At 46.2% G+C, this 26,089-nt stretch overlaps 1 protein-coding gene across 1 annotated transcript in view; it reads left to right on the top strand.

Annotated features, from left to right (window-relative positions):
- Positions 1-227: 227 nt before the first annotated feature.
- The window catches only part of GPC4 (glypican 4), a 141,013-nt gene continuing 115,151 nt past the window's right edge, over positions 228-26,089 (top strand). Inside the window, exon 1 of the mRNA XM_020969850.1 lies at positions 228-1,020. Coding sequence (XP_020825509.1) covers positions 861-1,020 — 160 coding nt within the window. The 5' untranslated portion in view covers positions 228-860. The remainder of the gene's footprint in view (positions 1,021-26,089) is intronic.

The raw sequence follows: 26,089 nt of genomic DNA on the forward strand, positions 1-26,089 counted from the left end.
CCCCTACGCCCCGCACCCCAGTCCACACAGGCCTCCGAGGAAGTGCTCCTCCGGATCCGGCCCTGGATCCAGGTTTTCTCCGGGCCCGGCCGGTCCCAGCGCGCTACCTCCCTCCTGTCTCCCCGCCTCCCCCCTCCCCGCCCTCTCCCCCTCCCCCCCTCCCCGCCCCGGCCCGGCAGTGGGCTCGGCCAAGTTTGCTGAGCGTCGTCGCCGCCGCCGCCGCCGCCGCCGCCGCCGCCGCCGCCGCCGCACACTGGCCAGTCAATCAGGAGCGGGGCCGAGCGGAGGCGGGCCGGGCCGGGCCGAGCCGAGAGGGGGGAGTTGCGAGAGCTGAGCGCAGAGCAGAGCTGAGCTGAGCTGAGCAGAGCAGAGCTGAGCACAGCACAGCAAGGCACAGCGGAGCAGGGCAGGGCACCTTAGAGCGGGGCACGGCTGAGCTAAGCTGAGTAGCCCAGCCCAGCCGAGCCGAGCCAAGCCGGCGGCCGCTACGCCTCCGAGGACGAGCCGCGCGCACGGCAGCCAGCCTCTCTCCGACCGCCCCCCCCCTCTTCTTTTTTACCTCCTCCGCTGCCGCCGCCTCCTCTAGCGGCTGTGCAAGCAACTTCTCGGAGCCCAAAGGTCAGGGCCCGCCGCCCGGAGCCGAAACTCTCGAGCTCCCGCCGCCGCCGCCGTCGCCACCGCCGAGGGGGCACTTGGGCATCTCGGAGCGACGCTCTCTGTCCGTCTGTCCGCCCGCCTGCCGGCCGGCCCGTACACCCCCGCCCTCCCAGCCCCAGGCTCGGACCGGTACGCCTGTGCCGCGCTCCCCGTGCAGTGCCGTGCCCCTTCCCGTGCTCTGCTCTGCCCCCCACTCCCTAGCCATGGCCCGGCTGCCCCTCCCGTCGCTCCTCTGCACACTGGCCGCCCTCAGCCTCAGCCTCCTGGCCGCCGAGCTCAAATCGAAAAGTTGCCTGGAAGTGCTTCAGGTCTACGTCTCCAAGGGCTTCAACAAAAACGATGCGCCCAGTAACGAGATCAACGGTGAGTCGGGAGGGAGACCCGGGAGCGCCCGGGATTGCGCCCTCATCCCGCAGGCACACCCACACACCGGCCTCAGGTGGGGCAGCGAGAAACCCGACCCGGAGGGCAGGGAGCTAGCATTCCCCCTGTCCCGGCTCGCCTAGCCGCCCGCAGCCGGGACCCGAGGGGGATTCCTGAACACACACAACACACACACACACACACACACACACACACACACACACACACACACTTACACTCACACTCTCACTACTTATCCCTTGGAGAGCTCTCACACCAGTGGGCTTCCCCCCCCCAAGTGTTCCACAGTCCCGGACTTGCCCACCCTTTGCCAGGCTGACCGCTCCGCTGCAGGAGGCGATGAGGGGGAGAAAGGGGTCTGGGGGGAAGGGGTCAAGAAAGAGACAAACCTGAGTGGGTTTGTATAGCACACGTGTGCAAAACTTGTAATTTGAATTGATTTTCTTTTTCCAAATCCTCTTCCCCGCTTGTCCGTCTCCCAGTACTACTGGATTCTTTAGGGCTTTTAGTGGCTGCTGAAGCTTTAGAAGTTGTCTTCAAAACAAAAACACCCGCCCCCTGCAGACCCTCACTTGGGGGGAGTCTGACGAGATTTTCTGGAAGGTATTTGGTTTTTTTTTTTTCTCACTTAACCTTAGGGTTAATTGCACATTCAATTTACAGGCCTTTGAAAGGACTGATTACCCACCGGAAATCTTAAACTCTGTTTGGAGAGCGTCTTGCAAATGAAAGAGGGCTAAACTGGTGGAAAAATTATCACATTCTTTGAACTGTAGGTGTTGGAGAATGGGGCAGACACCTCTGCTGGGGACTGTTGGCAAAATTCATTCTTTTGTTAAATTATTTGGGGGAGAGTCTCTTTCTGTGATCCTTGAGCAATTTCTGCAAAGGATAGTAGCCTCTTGACCGAGGACCCTTAGGATGTCAGAGCTGGAAGGGAGTTCTGTGGCAACCCCTTCATATTACAGAGGAGGAAACTGAGTCTCAAAAAGTCGAGGTGACTTGTCCAAGGTCAGAAAGCTAGTAGGTGGCAGAGCCAGTCTTCTGGCTCCTAGTCATGTGCTCTTTCTACACCGGGCTGCCCCTTCAAGCAACAGTTCGGTGCCAGCTCATTAGTGCCAGTGCCACAGAGTGGCTTCTGTAGCAGAATTCTGTAGTCAGTTACACGATTGAGCTTTAGAAGTCTCAAAGCACTCTTGAAGTCTAATCAAAAGCCTTTAGCTTATCAGTGATGTTGTTACTGCTTCATTTCCCAACCTTAATCAAAGTTATGTTGCTTTGCTTCCCCATTTCTGTCCTAAACCAAAGTGATGTTACACCACTTTGATCTTTAACCAAAATTATGCTGTGATGTTTCAATTTCTAACCTTAACCAAATGATGTTTCAGTTTCTAACCTCAGCCCTAGCTAATGTTGCTTTGCTTTTATTCCTAATGTTAACCAAAGTTATCTTGTACTACTTTGGTTCCTGATGTTTTTGAGAAATGAAGCAACTACTCGGACTTGGCCAGTTATTGGGATAGAGCATGGAGGTAGTACTAAGAGAGACAGAATTCCAACTAGGTACTTCCAGTGACTTCAGCCTAGTTTTGGGTCATTTCGGCAGGGCTATTAATAACATTGGAGTCTAGGGGTAGTCATGAATTACATGTTAATTACAAAGGTAATTGTGGGAAGCTCCTGGATGATTTAGGAGTGGAACAAACCATATGTTATATAAATTGTTTTGATAGGACCAGCCTTTTTCCCACAGTAAGTCAATCCCTACTGCACCTTTGCAGTTATCAAGTAACTTACACACAGTCGATTAGACACTATTTGCCCTTGAGCTGTCTGTCTTTTTTTTTTTTCAGACTGAAGTATGTACTCACTGATGCAAGGTTTTATTGGTTGTAGAGCCTTGAAAAGCTCTCTTTCTTTCCCTTCTCTCTTCCTCCCTGCCAGAAAAAAAGTAAAGTGGACCAGCGTTCCCCGGGGTCCTCCGCAGCCCAGGGCAGCCGAAGGGCTCCTCAGGTCTGCAGTTATCCTTGGTTCAGCCTCCTATACTTCACACACACACACACACACACACACACACACACACACACACACACACACACACACACCCGATTAGCAGAATTCTTCTAGTCCTTGTTCTCCTCATTTTAAAGGGCAAGATTTTGAGGAGGTGCTTAATGGAAAACAGGATGCAGTTTTCATCTTCTGTCCATGGAGATAATAGCACCGTTTAAAAAGGGATTGGGAGCCCTTGACCAGTGTGTGTGTGTATTCGTCAGGCTTTACTGATCTTAGGTTATGTGGGCCTTGCTTTTCCACCTGCCCAAGAGCTCTTGAGGTCTGCCTCACTCCAAAGATTGGGGGTGTTCATAGTAGGCAGCGGTAGGAAATGGAAGCTAATGTGCTCCCACCCCAAACATTTGATTCTTTTTGTCTTGTCCTTCATCTCCCTCCCAGGGCTGTGCTTTTATTTCCCCTTTTGAATGACCTACTGGACTGCATTCTCCCAAGGAACAAAGGGAGTGCCTTTTTAGCTGCAATCCTTGGAAGACCACCAAGGACTTGGGCTCCTGTGGTGAAATTTCGCACCACTCTCAACAATAACAAAAATGCATGAGTGAATGGCCCATAAATGTGGCGTGGTGGAAGCCTTCACTTGAGGCTAGGCTACTGTCACAACACAGACAGAGTAAATACCTTTGCTTGCTATTCAGGCCACTGATAGAGCAACAACAGTAATCTTGACCATTTGCACTGGCCTGTCCACTTCTGCATGTTAGCCTCCTCCTTCAGGAACAGAGGCTGGCCAACAGGATTTCAGGCAGAAGTGTTTCACTGCCTGCCCTGTGATCCGAAGCTGCCTCTGACTGAATGAGCTCAGTCACTAGGCTTTTTCCCTTCTGAGCATGTCTTTAAAATGAAACATCTCTGTGTTTCTAGAAAAGTAGTATAATTCTCCCTGCCCCCCTCTCTCAAACTCCTCCCTCCTTCCCCTCCCAAACTTTGAGGACTAAATGTCGGCCTTGGACATGCATGATTGGGTTGTCATGGTAGAGCTTTGAACATACTTCCAGAACACTGTGTTCTGAAGATGGCTCGGACTTTTATAATTCAGGATTAAGATGATTTGTTGTGCTTTGGGGGACATCCAGGAGCACATACAAGGGAGAGGGCCCAATTTTTACTTCGTTTTCCTTCACTCCAATAATATGTGTTGCATGCCTACTATGCTAAGTATGCTCTTAGGCCCCATGGGGGAATATGAAACGGCATAAGGCATTAATTCAAAGAGCAGTGATTCAGTGCTTACTGCGTATATTCTGGGCACTATGCTAAGTGCTGAACATAAAAAGACAAAAATGGAAGTCTGCTTTCTAGGAGCTTCCATTCAAATGGGAATGGGGCTGGGGTGGACGATATAGACACATATTAATGAATGCAGAATACACATACTAAATCACAGAACTTTAGACTTGGAAGGGATCTTCTTGGCTACCTAGCACATACCCTAAATGAATTACTGCTGTAGCATACCCAACAGGTGGTTGGCCAGTCTCTTGTTTGATTTCGAGAAGAACCACACCACCTCCTGAGCCATCTCCTCCCATTTTCGGGCAGCTCTAATTGTTAGGAAGATTTTCTTGATATCAAGTCAGAATTTACCTCTTGACCACTCCTACTCATTGCTCCAGGTTCTACCCTTTGGGACCAAGTAGAATAAGTCTAATCTCTCTTCCAAAGGACAGCCGTTCACATGTTGGAAGAGAGCTATGCTATGTTCCCTTGGCCTTTCCTTCTCCAAGTTAGTTGTCCCTAGGTCTTTTACCCTGGTTGCCTTTTCTATGCTTTCCACTTCATCAGTCCCCTTCTTAGACTATGGAGCCCAGAAATAAACATGGGACTTCAAAAGTGGTCTGAGAGGCTGGGAGGGGGAGGGAGAAGGACCGTGGATCAGCAAAGGTCCTGGCATTAGATGGCACTTGAACTAAGCCTTGATGGGAGTCCGGGATTCCAGGATGAGACGAGGTGGGACAACTGTATTCCAGTCATGGGGGACAGAGCCTGGAGATGGAATGTCAAGTAGAGAGCATAGCAAGGTAGCCCAGTTCAGCTGGAACATAGTCCCTAAAAGGTTTTGATTGAATAGAAAAGGGGAAGCTATATTAGTGTTGCTTGTGTATACAAGGCTGAATGTGATGAGTGCCTGAGCCTAGTATAAAGTAGGTGCATAATAAATATTTATGGAGTTGAAATATTTGAGGAACAACTAGTCAGATAACAAGTGGGATGGTAAGAAAGCAGAAGGAAAGTAATTACCGACAGTGACTGATAGGTCTGTACTGGCACGACTTGCCATCCATTTTCTGCTCTTTTGAGCAGAGAGGATAAGGAATATGTTGGGTCAGGATAAAGACTACATTGACATTCTCTTACTCTGTCTCATCTTTGCTTTAAATTGCTCTTAAGATCCATCCAGTTGGTTGGAGATTCTTAAAACTTGCCACCTTTTCCCCTTGGTAGCAGTGAAGGATCATGTAAAGGGCAGGGTAGACATCTGGTGGAGGAGAGAACAGAAACTCATAACCCACTTTCAGGCTTCCTCTCTCTGGGCTCCCCCCCAGCGGGTCAGCCATTGACCGTGGAAGGCTAGTCACATCCTGATGGACCCTGGGAGTTGGGTGTTTGAATGTTGTATAGATTCTGGTAGAGAATGCAGAGACCTAGTCTGCTTCAAGAGCTTTCCCCTAGGGAAAAAGCTTACTTTGGGCCTTATGGTATCCACTTTGATCTTCTTATTGCCTGATTTTTCCAGGTGTGATCCCCTAGCTTTCTTTGAGGGGGTGAGCTGGAGTTATATGCACAGTCATCAATTCCCAATCATCATTGACCTGGGAGGTAGTGTTGTGCCATGTCAAGAACACTGGATTTGGAGTCAGAGGCCCTGGCTGCGAATCTTAACTCTGCAACTTACTACCTATGTGACCTTGAGCAAGTCCCTTCCTTCTTGGCCTCAGTTTCCCTATCTGTAAAGTGAGGGAGTGAGACCTGATGACCTCTGATTCTTTTCTAGCTCAAAATCCGTGATCCTCTGACTTGGCCTCTTGGTGGGTCAAAGAAAGACCTACTTAAAAGTTCAGCCTTCTGCAGCAGAGTGCAGTTGGGGCATCACACATGCAAAATGTCTGATTCTGTATAATTGTTGTTTTCCTTTCCCTTTTGATGGAAGTTATGTTGGGATCCAGTTGCAGTATTAGTTGAAGACTTGGATAAGGAACAAAAAGGTAGGTTTGGGTTGTCTGTGTAAGGGAAGCACCATCACTGTTCATTAAAGTTGCTTGGAAGTGACTTCCTCTTTGTATTCACTAACAATGCAGACAGAATGCATTCCAAGGATGTTGCTGTGGTATTATAAATGCTAATGGAAAGCTCATTTTTACGGTGTAACTGATGAGAGACCAATGAAGCATCATGGGATCGAGAGCCAGAAGGGACCTTAGTGAACTAATCCAGCTCTTTCATGTTATACACGAGAAAAATGGAGGCTTACAGAAGCCAAGGGACTTACCCAAGGTCACTCAAGTTGTAAGTAGAAAAGCGAGGATTTGAACCAACATCCACTAGTGTAATCATGCTGCTTTCAAAGACCCTGTCTAGCTGTATTCTTGTACACCTGTGCACAAGGTTCCTATATTAGCAGGCATAATAATAGAATCTTTTTTTGCGGGGAAGGGGCAGTCAGGGTTAAGTGACTTGCCCAAGGCACATGGCTAGTAAATGTCTGAGGTTGGATTTGAATTAAGGTCCTCCTGACTCCAGGACCGGTTGCTTTATCTACTACAGCGCCACTTAGCTGCCCCCATAATAATAGAAACTTAACATTTGGAAAGGACCTGGGAGACCATCTCCTCCAACCTCTGCTCAAAGCGTACATCTACTCCAAAGATAATGAACTTTATACACAAGGATGCTTGGAACTACTTCTAAGTGAATAGTGATTCTCATTTATTTAGCAATGCAGTGTCTTAAGGGCTGGAAAGTGGGCTTTGTTCCCCACCCCCTGCCCTAACCTCTAAGCTAGGATGGGGGACCTTCGGCCTTGAGGCCACATGTGGCCTTCTAGATCCTTAAGTGAGGCCTTTGGACTGAATCCAACTTTTTAAACCTCAAATTTAAATTCAATTTTTGAATTTAGATTCAGTCCAAAGGCCAAACTTAAAGATCTAGAAGGCCACATGTGGCCTCAAGGCCGAAGGTCCCCCACCCCTGCTCTAGACAATTTAATGAGATAGTCAAGATAGCCATTCCATGTACCATGAAGACATTGGGGTATAGTGGAAAGACCACTGGATCTGGAGTTAGGAGTGGGGTTCAAAGTCTCTCTTTTGGTCACTGATTGCCCATGTGACCTTGGCCAAGAGCCATCTTGGCTGGACCTCATTCCTTGCTTATAAAATGAGGAGGTTGTACTTAATGACCTCTGAAGCCCCTTCCAGTTCTCAGTTTGTGAGCCTCTGATCTGTGAGGTGTGTCTTAGTACTGTCCGTGTTTTACAGGTGAGGAAACTTGCCCAGAGCAATGAAAGGACCTACTTACTTTCACAGAGCTACCGAATGTCAGAGCTGGAATTCATACCCAGGGCCTCTGATTTTTAGGGGGGAAATAATCTAAATGTTACCCATGAGGCTTTGTTTCCAGTGAAGTATAAACTCCTAGAAGGTGTCAAAGGCCTTCCAGTATGATTCTGGCCTTGCTTTCCAGTTACCTCTTTGTAACTTCCATTGCTCTGGAGCCAAGCAGAATAAATCAAATTCTTCTTTCATTTCACAGCCCTTTAAAAACTTGGAGAAAACTATCATGTCCTCTTCTCTTCTCCAGACTAAACATCCCCAGTTCTTTCAACCTAGCCTCATATGGTATCATTGTACCGTATCCTAGCCAACTCTGACGGCTGGCCCTTTCTTCCATCCGTCCCCGTCCCTGGCCCTCATCCTATCCTGTCAGTGGCTTTGCTCCTATGCCTAGAATGGATGCCTTGATGGCAACCCTATTGCTATCCTCACCTGTGGAAATTTCTCCCTTTCTTCAAAGTCTGACTCTGGTAATGGCCTCTCCGTGAAATAGCCTCTGACCTCCCGCACACCACCCCTCCAGCTGAAAGTGACCATATTCCTCAATTTTCCATAACACTTTGAACCCCTAAGTGATACTTGCTATTTATTCTGCCTCTTGGGCCTAGTCTTATTTGTCTCACAGACCTCTAGAATTTTAGAGATCGGCTAGTCCAATCCCAACCTGAGAAGGAATCCCCCATAACACCTGCATAGTTACTTATTCTGCCTTCTAAGAGGGTGCATTCTTCCAACTGGTGGTCTTCCATTGGAGCCAAGGTAACTAAAATGAGTGAAGGACACAAAGGCCAGAGGTGAGCTGGGATAGCAGGTAGAGAACTGAATTGAGAGGTCTGAATTTTTCTACTGGTCTTAGTTAGTTCTCAAATGAGATCTAGCACCTCCAGTACCACTGGTTTGGGGGGTTTTTTTTTTTGGTAATATTTTTTTAAGAGGCAGTTGGGGTGAAGTGACTTGCCCAAGGCCACACAGCTAGTGAGTGTTTGAGGCCAAATTGAACTCAGGTCCTCCTGACTCCAGGACCCTTACTGTATCCACTGTAGCACCACCTAGCTAGCCTTGTAATTAATTTTGATAGATATTTTCATACTTGTTACATACAAGGCATTTTCATCCTCCCCCGAGATGAAGAAGACACAGGCCTTGCCCTTAAGGAGCATATAATCTAATAGGTTTCCAAAGTAGAGGTGGGGATGAGGCAGATGCACAAATAAGCAAAGTATAAAGTAAGAAATAAGTGGCATGAAAGGTATCAGCTGAGTACTACAGGGATTTGGAGGAGAGAGCTCCCATTTGCTTCGGGGGTTCAGAGAAGGCTCTGTGGAAGAGATGGCATTTATATCACACTTCAAGGCTTTCAGAGTTTTTATATTTATTCACCTATTTGATCCTCAAAACAGCCCTGGGGATGAAGGTGCTGTTATTATCCCTGTTTTATACATGAGGAAACAGGCTGAGAGAGAGGTTTAAGCATTTTACTTGGGGAGGTGGGTTACATTGCTTAACTGTCTGAGGAAAGATTTGAACTCGAACTCAAGTCTTCCTAGTGTCCAACACTACAGGATTTTGAGAGGGGTGAGATCAGCATGGGGGTGTTCAGTAGAGTATTTCTGATGGCCCCAATGGGTTAAAATGCAACCTGCAACTTGGAAAGTAAGAGAAAAAAGCCAGCTGGCAAAACAACGGCCATAAAGCCCATGCACCTTACCAGAAGCCGGGGGGAGCTTTATTTACTCTCTTATTTAATGTAATTAGCAGACATTTATTCTGGGTGGGAAGAGAATCTGAAGTTACACTCTAAGGTACCTACCCGGAGGGTGAAGGAGGAGACAGATACAAAGATAACAATTCTCCTAACTTGCTCATCTGGTTTCCAGTCACTGACAGTTAGGAGGAGCCAATTAGAAAAGAGTCACACAGCAGGGAGGGTGACAGCTGATAGCAAGGAAGAAGGCCAAAATATTAAAAAGCAGACCGAGACCTAGCTAGCGTACTGGCCTGTGTAACCTGAGATCCAGTAGGATAGGGAAAACCAAAGGGAGTGTGTGCTGAATTTGGGGTTGGAGGACCCAGATTTGAAGACTGTCTTGGCCCTCTACTGCCTGTGTGACCTTGGGCAAGTCGCTTCCTCTTCTCTGGGCCTCAGTTTCCTCTTTTGTAAATTGAACTAGATGGCCTCTGAGGTCCCTTCCAACTCTAGAATCCTATGTGTGACCTTGGACAAGTCACTTCCTCTTCTCTGGGCCTCAGTTTCCTCTTTTGTAAATTGAACTAGATGGTCTCTGAGAGCCTTCCTAGCTTGAGATCTGTGCTCCTGTGATCTTGGATGTAGCAATATTGAATTATTTGAGGTCCATTTCTTCACCTAGGAATCGTGGGTAAGGCATTAGCCCTGAAAGGTCCTTGGGAGCATGGGCTGGGGAATGGTTAGAGAGAAGCAGAGAGTCTAGTTCACTCCTTTTTTTTTTTTCAATCTCATATAATCCCCAGCATCTGTACACATTTAGGTGAAGTGCTACCTCCTGTGGGGAAGCTTTTCCTTCTTTCCCAGTTGGTGGTTGCACAGGCCTCCCCTCCCTCCATGCTCCATTCTATTTACTTTACTTATGTATTTTCTATATGCTTTTCTGTGGACCTGTGGCTTCTCCCAGTTTAAGTTCTTTAAACGCGGGGACTGTTTTGTTTTTGTTTTTGTACAGCAGTGCCTAACACAGTACCTGGCAAAGATGGTTAATAAATGCTGGTGGGATTGGATTGAATAGTGGAGGTTGAGATCATCTGCTCACTTTCTCCTAGGCTAAATTATTTGCTGTTTTTTTCCTTACCAGTCCCTTTGCCTTAGCCTGGGTGGTCATCCGATGGCACTTTTAACAGTGTCTGGAAGGGCTGGCTTCTTCCCTTTGGGACTCCTGGCCTTTAGTCTCCATTTCTGGAGTGCCCACTCCAGAGAAGGCCTGACACCCACAGCATGGATTGGACTGGCCCAGGGGTGGGGAATCTGTGGCCTTCTAGATCCTTGGATGCGGCCTTTTGACTGAATCCAAGTTTTACAGAACAAATCCTTTTATTAAGGGAATTGTTAATTAATTATTATTATTATTATTATTACTAAGCAGTTCTATGAAGTTTGGATTCAGTCAAAGGACCACACTTGAGGACCTAGAGGGCCACATGTGACCTCAAGGCCACAGGTTCTCCACCTCTGGCACTGACCATTGTTACTTCTGAACTGGAAAGATCCTCTCTTGCCCACTACACAAACCTGGGGCCTTTGGAGTCAATGAAAGTGTGAGCCCTCCTCAGGGGTACGAGTTCTTGGGCCCTGAGGTGCTTCTACTCTCCCTCTCCCCACCACAGGCTTCTTCCACTATTGGTTTGTCAGTCAGAAATGCAAACAAACCATTCTTCCAGCCTAGCATTAAGCATGTGGTGAACAGTCACTGCCTATAATGGTCCAGTCGAGTGGGAGTAACCTTGTTCTTGGCAGCCACTTCACAGAAGGCACTACGTCTGGGGTGCTAGGATAAGCAGGCAGGACATTCCTTACAATTTCTCCTCCAATTATTATCTATTATTGTAAAAATTGCCTTAATTATTGGATGTTTCCTCAAATACCGACTTGGTCCCCTGTGCCTCCTGCCCCTTTAAAAATGTACACAATAGTCTTTGAAAACCAACCACTTGGGCATGTGAGAGATGACCAAAAGTATTGGCTGCTTGGGTTGGCAAGGTTTTTCCTTCTGCCTCCATGGGCATTGGAGGGAGGAAAGGAAAGGGGTGTGGGGGCTGTGTATGTGCTTTGTAGCTCCAAGTGAACCCAATGGTGCCAGCTTTTGCTGATTAATTCTCTGCCTTACTTTAACACCCAGATTGGAATTGACCTTGTCTTCTTTCCCACTTGAATGAGATGAATCTGGACCCTGAAAAGCAGGGGGAGGTGGAATTGCCTGGGAACCAGTGGTGGTTGACTGATTAGTAAGTGGTGTTTTAATCTCAGAGGAACGTAACTAGAGGTTTCAGCATGGGAACAAAGAGGTGGGGGATGGTACAGTAGAGGAAAGTCTTTCCATAGGTTCATAGAGGGCTTCTTGCACGAGACTGGGCAGGTCTCCTTAGCAACAGCAGCTGAGAAAGGAGAAGCAGTATGATATGATAGGAAGGGAGCTGGATGTGTAAGCTGAGGTCTTGGGTTCAAATCCTAACTTTTCTTCTAACCTACCCATGTGACCTTGGACAAGTCATTTAATCATGGTACAATGGAAGGAGTGAAGGATTTGGAATAGAGGACCTGGGTTTAAATGTCAACTCTGTCACTTTCTACTCATGTGAACATGGGCAAATTAATTTATCCCGTCTGGATCTCAGTTTCCTTGCCTGTAAAATGAGGTGGATGGGAGGAATTGATGACCTCTAAGACCCAGCTCTATGTTTTTGATCCTATGACCTTTCTGGGCCTTGGTTTCCTTTCCTATAAAATAAAAGAGCTATATCTGATGGACCTCTAAGACCCTTCCAACTCTACTTATTTAGTGTAGATCTCAAAGTCAATAACATTTTCATTTTAAGTTTCAAAAGTGATGCTTTGGGGCAGCTAGGTGGTGCAGTGGATAGAACACAGGCTTTGGAGTCAGGAGGACCTGAGTTCAAATGTGACCTCAGACACTTGACACTTACTAGCTGTGTGACCTGGGGCAAGTTACTTAACCCCGATTGCCTTGCCAAAAAAAAAAATGAATGCAATAAAAGTGATGCTTTATGTGATTCACCCTAGTTATTTCCTGATAGTATTTCCTCCACTATAGAACCCTCTCATAACAAAGAGAAACAGGTAAGCAAAACTAACCAATACGGCAACTTCATCTCAAAGGACATGCGACATTTTGTATCCATTGTACTCTACCAGTCTTAACATCTCGCCCCCCAAATAGCACCTATCTCATAGGGCAGTTGTAAGGCTCAAATATGTAAAGTCTTTTAAGACCACAATGCACTATATTCATGGTATTTATTATTATGATTATAATTATGATTATTTCTGCTACCATACTTTGGAAAACTCCTGGGGACTTGGAGTCAGAAGACCTGTCCCTGTGTTCCAGTGGATAGGTCCCAACTCTGCTACTTAGCAGCTATGTGACTTTGGACAAGTAACTAAATCTGTCTGATTCTGCTTCCTCCTCTGTAAAATTAAAGCACTGGAGATGGGACCCAGATTGGGCTCCATCTCTATAGCTTAGTAGATGATGTCCGAGAGTTGGCCTGGCTGAAAAGTTCATCTGTGTGCACTTTGGTGAGGAGCTAAAGCAAGCAAGGCTGGTTTCCAGCCAGTAGGCCCTTCCTTTCCAGCTTGGCAGGATTTGTTAGAACTCATAGTTTGGCTTAGCTCTCAAGATGCTGAGATCACCTCCATTGCACATTGAGGCATCTCAGCTAGAACCTTAACAGAGGCATCTCAACATTGTGATAATAGCTGTATTCCATACCTCTTGGAATGGATAGAAGGGAAGCATAGAAAGCAGGTGCGATGGCAGGGTGGGATGCCATGAATATATGCAGAGGCCTAGGAGAGTAGATGGGGAAGATAGATGGCCAAGTCACTCAGTGTCAGAATTGGGACCATAGGATCAAAAGAGTCAGACCTAGAAGGGACCTCTGAGGTTATTGAGCCCAACCCCCTCATTTTACGCATAAGGAAACCGAGGCTCAGAGAAGTTCAATGACTTGCCCAGGGTCACACAGCTAAATTTCCAAAGTGGGATTTGACCTCAGTTCTTCTTACCCCAAGGCCATTACACTGACTGTATACCACAAGGCCCCTAAAGAGATCTTGGCTATTATGTGATCAGAGAATCCAAGCTGGAATGGCCAGCCCCTCAGCTTATGAAGGAAGAAATGGGGCCAAACAGGTTTTTGGGACTAGCCCAAATTCCCACAAGTAATTATCTGGCAGACCTTGAATTTGAATCCAGGTCCCATGAATCTAAATCCAGTGTTCTTTCCACTGTGTCCCACTGCTTCTCATCTATTCCAGTCCCAAAGGAACTGAGGCCTTACTCTGGGGCTAGGTCAGTACCAATGTCATCGATGCAGTGCCCATGTCCAGTCTGGGAAAGCTCTGGTACATGGTGGTGGAGAATGTTTGTCATGTGGCTTCCTAGCTGTCACCTTTAGGTCCAGTCAGGTTTTGATAAGTACAAGTAATGGATCCCTTGAAGTGGTCACATTATTTGAATTCTTACTATTCAAATTTGTAATTATATGTAAAATACGGTAATTGGTTCCAGCTAGGTGGAAATATGCAATGGAAATTCGAATGATGTGACCACTTCACAGGATTCATCATTCACACTAATCAGGGCCTAACTGTCCAATCTTAGTAATGGCTCCTAGGTGAGGGGGTGTACTAGGAAGAGCTCTGGAAACAAATCCAGCCTGATCCCAACACAGAAATAGATGTGCAGGCATTGTATGTATCCCTGTGTGACCTCCTTTACCCCCTCTGGGCTTTAGCTTCCTCCTCTACAAAATGAAAGAGTCAGATTAGAGAGCTGGTGTGGTCCCTTTAAATCTCATGACCTTTCAGAGTTTCAGGGTTTTAAAAAATCTGTAAAATGGGTACAGCAATCTTACATTCCCTTCCTTATGAGGGCTCTTTGAGAATAGTGCTCTGTAAACCTCATTTATTCATTCGACTAACATTTGTTAATGCTTGGCAGTTTCTATGTGTCAGCACTGGTTTGGGAGCTAGGAGTATAAATACAACCTGAAGAAAAAACCCCAACAGCCTCTGCCCTCAAAGGAGCTTACATTCTGCTTCAGAACTTAACATGTGCACAGATAAGTATATATAAAGTATCTAGAACATTTCAGGAGGGAGAGAATACTGACAACAGAGGGCGCCAGGAAAGGTCTTAGGAAGCAGCTCCTGAGCTTCAGAGTTCTTTTTGAAGAACTTTTTTTTTTTGGGGGGGGGGCAATGGGAAGAATTCTGTTACCTTTTTCCAACTTCTTGTGATGTTCAGTGATCTCCACCCTCATTGTCATGGAGACAGCAGAAATACTGGTTACTGTAATTGGGGTGTGTGTGTATATGTGTGTGTTTGAAATCAGAGTTCCTCAACAGCTTTTGATATCAGCGGTGCCTTTAATCAAACAAAAGAAGTCTTTGTGTGGTGGGAACCTCTATCGGAATGGTTTGTCCCTGGATAGTGGCAGTTCTCCTGGCCTTATTGTCCTCTTCCAGCTGGGCCATTTATCAAGCCCATCCACACCCCAAAACATGCCTTTACTTTATCTTCACCATAAGCTGGTGGGATGGGCAGGGCAGGTGGCTGAGAGGCCCTTTTTACAACAGAGGAACCAGGGCTCAGAAAGGCTTCCATGAGGTTCAAGGTCAGGAGCAGAACGGGGACCAGACCCTGAACTGGCCAACTTCTGGCCCAGCCCCATTTCCACTGTACCAGGCTGCTTCACCATAATGAGAGGGGCTTTTTAGTGAGGAAGTAGTGGAGTGGTGGAAAGAATTCTGGACAGGAGTCCAAGGACCTGGGTTCAAATCCCTGCTGTGCCTCTTAGAGTCTTTGTAACCTCAGGCAAATAATTTTAACTTCTCTGGGCCCCATTTTCTGATCTGTAAGATGAATGTGTTAGATAATTGTTCTCTAAACACCCTTCCAGTTATCAGTCTGTTGCCCCATCTTTGAAAGTTATTAGCCTTGTTGCCAACTGAATATTTATTTATTTTACAATTTTGTTTTGTCTTCCAGTGAACAAGCATTCATCTTCTCTCCCCACCCCCACTATTTAACAACAACAACCACAACGACAGCAACAGCGACGCCCCCTTGTAACAAATACGGGGAATTGAACAAAACCAGTTCTTATGTGAGCCATACTCAGAAACGTAGGTCTCTGTGGCAGGGGTAGGGAGACAGCTGCTTTCTCTTCCGTTTTTTGGAATTCTGGTTGGTTGCTGCATGCATTAGAATCTTTTCAGAGTTGTTTTTCTCCATAATGTTCCAGCTGACTTTTTAGTGAATTTCGCAGCCTTGTCCTTTTGGGGTGGGCAGGGATGGAGTGAGGAGGAACATATGCTTTAAGGTCATGAATCTCAATCTAGATCAAGCTTTTCATTTTACAGAGGAGGAAACTGAGGCCCAGTTAGGGGAATGGACTTGCTCAGGTCACACCACCCAGAGTCACCCAGATAGTAAATAGTAGACCTGGGATTTGAGTTCTTTCCCATTGACCAAGTATAAATCACCTATCTGTTATGAAATGTTAAAGCTGGAATGATTAGGAAAGGCTTCCTTTAGGAAGTGACACCTGAGCAAATGCTTGAAGGAGGCTCTCCTCCATGCCTGGAGGGTGTGCCTTCCCTTCTCTCTTCCACCAGTTACCAATGGGAAGTTTGGGCAATAGTGGGTCCAGCCAGTTTGACTGGAAAGCGGCAAAGGGACTGATGTGAAATCAGCCAGGTTAGAGTACCAAATTGAAAAAGATCAGATGACTTACCCAGAGTCACCCATTGAGTTATTGGCAGACTGAGGCCTCAAGCCCTTGAGACCTAAGGTCTACTCCTGCCTCATATGCTTCTTAGCTATGTGCTCCAGGGCAAGTCCATTGAGCTCACTCACCCTCAATTTCCTCATTTGTAAAGTGGGAATAATACCCTATCTCACAGGGTTATTGGGAGCCTAAAATGAGATGCAGGCAAATATGCCTTTTAATATCAGTACTTCAGATTGTTGGGAGGCTTAGCCGAGTGCAGGATTCTGTTCTTTGGTTGAGGATTCAGAGTTAGGGGTCTGAATGTTGGTCTGGTTGTATTCAACCCACCCCCAACCATGGTATGTTGCTTGACTTGGTGAAGGATTTCCTTTCTCACTTTGAGCTCTTTGATTAAGGTGTTCTCAATTTTAGCTGGTCTCCTGGTTTTGTTAGCAGATCATTGCTGTCTTTTTTTTTTTACACATTACTCCCCTCCATATATTCAATTTTTGGGGGGAGGCAGTTGGGGTTAAGTGACTTGCCCAGGGTCACACAGCTAGTGAGTATCATGTGTCTGAGGTCACATTTGAACTCAGGTCCTCCTGACTCCAGAGCCAGTGCTCTATTCACTGTGCCATTCACTACCGCTCCTTCATCTATTTATAAATGGCCTGCTGGCTAATCTGGGAATATGATACTCTGTCTCCTGACTCAGTTTCTCTGCCTGGAATGCCCTCCCTTCTCACCCTTGCCTCATGGCTTTGTTTAAGCCTCAGCTTAAGTCCTCCTTTCTGTAAGGGGGTCTTTCCCAGCCTTCTCAACTTCTGTGCTCTAACCCCTGCCCCCATCAGAGATCACCTTAAATTTATACTGTATACATCTTAGATGGACATAGTCCTTGCCATGGTCTCTTCTCCCATTAGAATGTAATCTCCTTGGGGGCAGAGGCTGGGGTTTTGTCTTCCTTTGTATCGACAGTGCTTAGTACTATACCTGGCATGTAGTAAGTTTGTAGTGAATGCTTGCTGCCCCACTGGTGATGCCATAATGATTCAGAAAGCAAGGTAGGAGGTACTTGGTATTGCCTGTCCATGATTTTCCTTTTGTCTGGAAATGCTGGCATCCTTGAGTGTAGCAACATGGCTGAGCATTTAACAGCTGGGTTGGAGAACTCCCCCAGTGGCACATCTCAGCCCCCTGGAGTGTTTTCTCCCAGTGACTTTACGATGATGCCACACATCGGTCTGAAGGGGCCCTTAACATTTGTGGTGCCACAGTGGGGTTTTCTTCCTTATCCTGAAGGGAAATCGAGGTTGATTGACACACAGCTCTTGAGTAGGTTAGCACCAACTCCTCCCATATTTCTCCCACACCATTGTACTAGGAGGACAGTGACCAGTGCTATGCGTCCAGTCCAGGTTCCTTGGCTGACTTCCAGCCCTCTGTTTTCTTGTGGCTCGGTTACAGAATTTAAGAGTCAGAAAGGACCTCTGCTTCCGTCCAGGCCACCCCGTCCACAAAGGAAATGATCACTGTCCATTATCACACTCTCTCACATCCAACAAGTGACTTTCACTAGGCCCAAATTCCACTCCTCATTCTTGTGGGTCTGCAAATTCCTCTAGCCAGTGCTCTTCTCTTTTCTCTTTCCCCGGCTGTACCCCAGGGGTAAAGTCTCCTGGCCTAGCCTTTTGAGTTCTCTTGCTCCAGAGCTCCCAAGGCTTCAACTGTTCCACCTATGCTAAGCATGCCCCAGATCTGTATCTCCAGCCCAGACTTCTCACCCACATTCTTCTGTCTGCTTCTCACTTGCCTGCAGGAGCTCTCTACTTGGGTAGTGCCTTGGACTCACTTTTCACATTTTTCTCAGAGTGCTTTGGCTGGGTATCTCTGCTTTGCCTCATCCTATCTCTCCATTTGTCTTATTCTATCTCATATCTAACTTGTCCCACCATTAGACTGGAAGTTCATAGAAGTTGGGATCTGTGTCAGTTCAGGAGAGAGTGTGGTACAGTGGAGTCACAGTGCTGGGTTCAAATCCATTTTCTTGATGCTTACTCTGAATGATTTTGGGCAAGTCGCATAACCTTCCTGGGCCTCAGTTTCTTTACCTGTAAAACATGAAGTATTTTCATGGCCTCTGAGCTCCCTTCTCTGACCCATGCAAAGAGTGTTCCATATAGATCCAGGAAGCTAGGGTTTGAGTCCTGCCTCCTGACATGACCTGTGCGACCATATACAAATTCCTTCACCTTGCTGTGCCTCAGTTTCCTCCCCTGAAATTAGGACTAGAAATGAGAGTGTTGGACCACTGGCTTCTGAGATCCCTTCTGGCTCTATATGTGGGATCCTATGATTTATAGTTGTGTCTAAGTATTTATGAAGCACCTATTAGCCCAAGGCCCTGTGTTAGACACTGGGGATGTGAAGAAAAAGATTGACTCTGTTCTAAAGCAAATAGTTTTTCTGTTCTGAGGTGGAAACCCTTGGTCACCTACTAGTCTTTATAACTACCCTTCCCAATACATCCTTATCAGCCCAAAGGATTTAATATTCTGAAAATAGTGCTAGAGTTGCTGCCCCCCACCCCAACTCTAGAATCTACAAAGGCTCCCTCTTGCTCTTCTGTCCTCCCCACTCAGAAGCCATCTTGGTGTCCAGGAACAAGTCCTGGGGTCTTAGAGTCAGATCCTGGCTCTGCCTCTCATTAGCTATGTGACTTCTGGCAAGTGACCTCTTCTCTTTAAGCCTTAGTTTTGTCACCTGCAAAATGGGAGTAATAATTGGCACTGGCTGCCTCACAGCATGGTTGTGAGGCAAGCTCTTGCTTCCTTTCTTTCCCTAATAAAGGTAAGTGGGAAGTATTATTGTTGCCATCCACCTTCTCTCTTTTTTGGGGGTAGGGAGGCTAGGCAATGGGGTTAAGTGACTTGCCCATTGTCACACGTAGCTGCTTCTTATCCCACCTTATCTCGTGCTTGCATAACACAGGAGCTCTGTAGTCTACACTGAGGCTGCTGTCCAGTATTCTTTTGTGCCAAGCTTATGCTTTCCCCCATCTGGAACACTTGTTTTTTTTTTTTTTTTATCAGTTCCATTCCCCAAAGCCTCCCATATCCCCCACTACCCTCCCTTTGTTCTGGTCTCCTGGTGATGAGGACACTTGACCCCCAAAGCCTAGCTTACCCTCCTCCTGTTTCCCTCTCATTCCCTAGTACATTTTTGCCTCCTCCAAAACTGTATCCCAGTCATGACACGGAGGTGACCCGGGGTCCCAGAAGGCCAGTGCAAGCTCTGACAAGCTCCTACCAAGCCAGAAAGCCTTCAAATACAGCCCAGGGGCCAAGGAGCAGCCCAGCAAAGTTCCTGGAGGCTTGTCACCACAGGCTTATCCACCAGGTGCTGAAGTGTTTGATTTCCGGGCCTAGCAACTCACCAAGGCAGCGTACCAAAGGTGGAGGGATTGGCAGGGATGGTGTTGAATCCCTGTATCTCTTCCCCCCCCCCCCAGCACTTTGCTCACTAATGAGATCTTAGCTTCTCAAGGTGGTAGTGCCTCTTCTTAGAATGACCCTAATAAGGTCCTTAAAGACCAAGGGATCTTCTGCTATGTGGATCTCCCACAGCCCTTGCCTTAGAAATGGAAGTGGCCAGCCTTTAAAAAGGTGTTTGGGATCTCCCTGCCTCCAGGTGCCCCATTGTCCCATCTGTTCCCCTCGCAGCTTCCCCAGTTGATCAGTACTGACCAAGGCACTCCCTAACTCAAGCTTCAATGACCCTCCATTTCCTCTAGTACAAAATAGAGACTTAGCTGCCAAGTATTCCAGGCCCGTCCCAGGGGGACTCTGGCTTCTCCAGCCAGGCTGATTGCACATCCCTCTCCTTCACGGAACACTCTCCATTACAGCTAAACTGGCCTATCTGTTGTTCACTGGATGTCACATTCCATCTCCTGTCACCATGTCTTTGCACAGGGGGTCCGCCCCCATACCTGGAATGCTCTCTGTTCTCACCTCTACCTCTCAGAACCCCTCACTCTCTTTCAGGCTTAGGTCATATGGTCCTTCCTCAAAGAGGTCTTGCCTGATTCATTTCTTGTTCATGCCCCAGTCCCTGGAATGATTTTGTATTTCATTTCTATTTACTTAGAGTCCATTTATGTGTATCTAATTTCTATTTCCTGTTGATTTACCTGTATGCTTGTTTCCTCACAGGTAGATTCTAAGCTTCTTGAGAGCAGTGACTATTTTACCTTTGTCTTTGGGTCTTCAGCAAAGTGCCTGGCAGCTTATATAGTAGGTCCTTTCATGCATAATTCCTGTTGGATTTGTTCTGAGTTCTTAGATAGGGAAACATATTTCGTTAGCTAGTTTCGTGTAGGTTAGGAAATGAGCATTCTGACATTTCACTTAGGGAGGTAGCTTAGCCTGGAGAGTGGTGGATTCAGGGCTCAGAGAGGCAGTGAGAACTCAGCAGAAATGGGAAATGGGAGGGTGTGTGTGTGTGTGTGTGTGTGTGTATGCTCCCACATGCGTGTGGGAGATTTTAATTAAGTCAGTGTATGCAGTTCTTTTCAGTTTGGGGAGTTGGGGGGGGTCAGTTGATGAGGCAAGAATTTTATGGGAGGATTAAATGGGAAAAGACTTTATGTATTTAGACATCTACCTAGAAGTGATCATTAGGATTCCTCGATGTTGTTGTTTTAATTAGTGTTGGGGTTAAATTGGGGTTGAGTTTCTTTCCCTGTTAGAACCTAATTGTAATGGAAAACTATAGAAAGCATTTGATATACAAATAGCTGTTTTAGGTTAGAGAGAAAAAAATTTCAAAAATTTTTGGAAGGCTGGACACAGAAGACAGATATTTAGTAGGCTCTAGATCTGGAGTCTTAGAATCTGAAACTTGGAAGTGACCTTAAAGGCTCATAGGACCATAGATTTAGAGGTAGAAGGGGCCTTAGAGACCACTGAGTCCATACCATCCCCCTACTGCCCATTTTACAGGTGGGAAAACTGAGGCAGAGTGGTGAAATGACTTTTCCAGGATCACATAGGTAGTCAGTATCTACTATATGAGATGGGGTGTGAGTCAGGTCTTACTGACTCCATGTCTAGGTTATCTGGTCTAGCCTCTTAGTAGCGTACAGAACCCCTGCGCAGCCTCCCAGATAGGTGGTCATGCAGCCTCTTCTGGAACATTTCCCGGACTGGGCAGTGCAGGACTTGGAAAGCAGCTGGTTTCCATCGTTGGGCCACTCTTGTCATTAGGTCTTCCTTGTGCTGAGCCAACTCTGTCTCTCTGGGACTTCCAACTGGTGTTGGAGGTTCTGCCCTCTGTTAGTGCACTGAGTAAGTCACTGGTTTAGTTGAGAAACAAAAGTGCTTTATGTATTCAACGACATCAGTTCCACTAACATTTATTAAGTGTGAGACCTAATCCCTGCCTCTAGGAGTGGGAGGGGAAACAGCATGCACTTAGGGAAGCCTGGATGGCAAGGACCAGGGTGAGGGAGGGGAAGGAGAGGTTGAGAGCTAGATCGTGGAGGTCCTTGACCACTTGGCCAAAGAGTTTCTGTTTTATGCTAGAGACAGGAGAGTGCCACTGAAGGGTTTGAGCAGTGGAGGGTATCATAGAATACTATTTGGACAACTCTGAAGGGTGAGTTAAAAATAGGAAGACTGGAGGTAGGAAGACAAGAGGGAGGCTATTAATAGGGGTAAGGCTAGAAAATAGTTTGGGAGAAAGGGGATCAGGACCTGGCCTAAAAAAGGGGTGGTGACCAATTGTGTGGAGACATGGGCAAGAGGGAGAAGAAATTTTGTAGTGACCTAGTACATGATTGGATGTGGGGAGGGTGGGAGAAGGAAGATGGTAGTGTCTTAAACAGAGAAAGGGAGGGTGGGAGTCAGGGTAGGTTTGGGGGTAGGGATGGGGATGTAATGGTGTGTTGAGTTTAAGGTGCCACCTGGACGTGCAGATGGAGAGGGCCATCAGGCAGCTGGGAATGAGGATGTGGAGTTCAAGGAAGTGATTAGGGCTAGGTATAGCTGCCTCCTCCTTCCTTCCTTCTTTCCTCCCTCTTTCCCTTCCTTCTTCCCTTTCTCCCACTTCCCTTCCTTCTTTCTTCTTTATCTCTCTCCCTCCCTCCCTCCCTCCCTCCTTCCCTCCTTCCCTCCTTCCTTCCTTCCTTCCTTCCTTCCTCCTTCCTTCCTTCCTTCCTTCCTTCCTTCCTTCCTTCCTTCCTTCCTTGTATTTGGAAGCCATCTGTACACAGGTGATAATTAAACCCATGAGAATGGGTGAAATCATCAAGGGGAAGAGTACAGAGGGAGAAAAGGGCCCCCAGACAATTTAATTGGCTTGTAGAATCATTGGGTTTGCTCTTATTTTGGAATGTGGAAATTTGAGGAAAGAGTAGAAAACTTCAGTTTTCTTCCCACTTTGATCCTAGCCTTCTCTTCTCCACACACAATGGTCCAAGGGGCATGGAATCCACAACCTTGAACCTGATAAGATCAATGAAGAGTAAAGAGGCCGACAAGAACAATTGGCCCAGTACCCCAAGGTTAGAAGCCCTCCCTAATGGCATCTCATTTGATGCTTACAATACTGTTGACTTAAGAGCCTTTAGGGCAGGGGCCATTTAAAAATGTTCTCTTTGTATCCCCAGTGCCTTGAATGGAACAAGTACTCGATGTTAGTCCTGTTTTTACTAATGAGGAAACTGAGGCTCAGAAAGTAGAAAAGACTTATTTAGGGTCATCAAACCATGGTCACCTGACTCCAAATCCAATTTTTTTCCCCCCTGTTCTCTTAATTTGGGTTTTTTGACTTTACTTTTTGGTCTTTGGGTACGATATTCTCACGCTTCCTTTACAAGGGAGGTTTCCTTTTTCTGCCTTCTCGGGCAGGTAGCCTTGTGTTGGATTTAACAGCTAGCCTCTTTCTCCTCCCTCAGCTCTCCCAACCTGGCCTTCGGGGTAATTTAAGATTTGTTCACCATAGGACTTTTCATAAATTTCAGAAAAATCCAAATGAGTACAGGATTATAGCTGGAAAGGACCTCAGAGGCCAGGTAGTCCAACCACTCATTTTACAGAGGAGGAAACTGAGGCCCAGAGAGGGGAAGGGACTTGTCCAAAGTCACATAGCTAGTAAGTGGCAGAGCCAGGTCCTCTGAGGCCAAATCCAGCATTCTTTCCATTGTCCAGCACTGCCTGTCAATGAAATCTTTGAGATGTTTTGAAAACTTAGTGGGGGGGGGGCGGGGCAGGAATATATACCCTATCTTTCAATTTGCACAGGTAGTTTGAAGTGACTTCTATCCAGTTTATTCTTTTTAAACTTCAAATTTTATTTGAAAAAAATTCACGTCACCTTCACTTTTGAATGAATTCCTTACCCTTCTTTACCCAGGGATCCATTACTTGTAATGAAGAAGATAAAAAAGGGGGAAAAAAAACCATTCAGAAAAATTAACCAAGATATCCAGTGAATTTGGCATTGTATGCAACATTCCATTTCTCCCTCCTGACAACCTCTGCAAATAAGGGAGGGATTCATTTCATTTCATCTCAGGACCATTAGAATTATAGAGTATTCTACTTCCTTCTGATTTCCATCGACATTGCTATACTCATTGTATTGTCTTTTTGATTCATTTGCCTATCATTGGTGGTAGAGGAAGTGTTTCTACCGGGAGTGCCCTGCTTCAATAAAATCACAGGTCTGGTCTAGAAATCTTCCAGGTCGTGTATATGCTTTCTCTCTACTCAACCCTCCTTTCTTTCTGGTATCAGTTTTAGAATACAGGTGGGCATAGGGTGTACATACTAACCAGGTTTGGCACTCACTTGAAATCTGAACAGGGCATATAAATTTAATAAATCATCAAGGGAAGATGCAAACACCATCGTCTGAGAAGTATAAGGATTTTACTGGGTGGGTGGAGGCATTAAATTGAGTATTGATGTTCAAAAGCTTTTCAAGATCAAGGTCTCATTAGAAAGGAAGAATAAAATACGGGGATAGTTGAATGGCTGCATTGGGGTGGCACCCCTCCACTGATTCAGATAGCGGCCCTCCCATGCTTTCTCATCATTCAATCATGTCTTTGTATGGATTCTCCCTTCCACAGAGGATCCATAAAAGGAACACCATCCTCCCCACCCCCTTCTGTCTCTCTGTCTCTGTGTCTGTCTCTTTCTCTCTCTATGTCTGTCTGTCTCTGTCTCTCTGTCTCTGTCTCTCTTCTGTCTCTCCCCCCAACCCCTTGTCAGAGGAAAGCTTAAGAGTGACAACATGCATTTCCCCTAGTTATTAAAATAGACTATATTCTTTGAGAGTGGGTGACAGGCAGCCCAGAGAGGGCATAGACCCATGGAGTCAGAAGACCACCCTAGAGCCTCACTTTCCTTCATCTGTAAAATGGGGATGATAACATTTGTACTCTCTGCCTCCCCCGGGATACCACGACTAACTTTCCAACTGCTCTTCTTTAGTTGATATGTGGTGAGCCGTTTGTCTTGGGTCTGTATTTGAGGGGTAAAAATGCCTGGCTCTATAGAGTTGCTATCATCCCAAGACATTCCTAAACCATGTCTGTGGCCAGACTTCCTAGGTTCCTGTCTAAAGGGTTACCTTGGTCGTCTCCAGGTGCGGCTTTCCTCCATGGGGACAATTGCAGCTGGGAATCTGTCAGCCCTGCTTTCTATGTGGAAAGCTATAAAGGTTGTTTATAAGGCTGTTTGCCAAGGGGGACCAGAATACCCATAAAATCCTGTGATAATTGGGCCTGGCTGGTTTACCTTTGTTCTGCCCGTAATGAAAGGGTTTGCTAAGCAAAGGAATTGTGTAATGAGATTGGGGTAGGGGGTGGGGGGGCGGAAAGGATTTTTTTTTAACACTTTTCCCCCCTTCTATACACACTTTAGAAGAATCATTTACATATAAACAATCAACATGCTAATTACAGAATCTCTTATGTAAACAACTGATAGGCTAATTACAAATAAGCTCTTCCATAATCTTTTAAGGGCCTTTCCCAACTCTTTCTATTTCTAGGTGCCAGAACTTTGAAAGTAAAAGAGAGGCCTTTTAAAAAAATGTTTTATTAACAAAGTTAACAACTGAACTGGCTTAGTGACGATTTACATTTAAATTAATTTCGATGCATAGAGTAGCAAGGATCTTTCGAAAGCCCCTCTAAGTCCCCATCAGGATTCTTTGTCCTCTGCATCTGATTTAATTTTTCTCCATGTGCTCCCTTCTGAAACCGGCATTTCTTTCAAACCCCATTTCCACTCCGTTTGCCCCTCCCTTTGTTTCTGGCCTCTCTGTAATTGACCATATTAATATGAGGAACCCCTGGTTGCTGATCTAACTTGATCACTTAGAATAAAAGGAAATTTGCAGGCGTTATTAATTTCTGAACAGTGGGGGAAATCTGGAGTGGAGCCAAGCCTGCTCTCTTTGCTTCTTCCCTGGGGCTGGTTCTGCTTGAGGCTTCTGGCTTTGCTCCAATGACCTCCTGAGGTGGGACTGTTTTGAAAATGCTGCTTGGAAATCTGCCTTTTATTAACTAGAAATTGCCCCAGATATTGTGTTTCTTGCTAATAATAACTCACATTTCTTTAAGATTTTGCAAAGCCCCTTTCCCATAATAGCTCTGGGAGGTGGGTAGTGTGAAATTGATTACTGCCATTTTTCAAGAGAAAGAAACTGAGGCTCGGGCTCAGTGAGTTAATGACTTGTCCAAGTATCACACAGCTCCCTGCCAGACTTAGTGGTAGTTCTGAGATTCAAGCCAAAGTCTCCTGGGTCCAGCACTCTTCATTCATTCATTCATTCATTCATTCATTCATTCATTCATTTAGTTATTATTTTTTGGAGTGTCTGGAAGCAGTATTTGCTGAGGAAAGATCAGGTGAAAA

Source organism: Phascolarctos cinereus, unplaced genomic scaffold (assembly GCF_003287225.1).
Source record: "Phascolarctos cinereus isolate Bilbo 61053 unplaced genomic scaffold, phaCin_HiC Scaffold_8;HRSCAF=390, whole genome shotgun sequence".
In the NCBI taxonomy this organism is placed as follows: Eukaryota; Metazoa; Chordata; class Mammalia; order Diprotodontia; family Phascolarctidae; genus Phascolarctos; species Phascolarctos cinereus.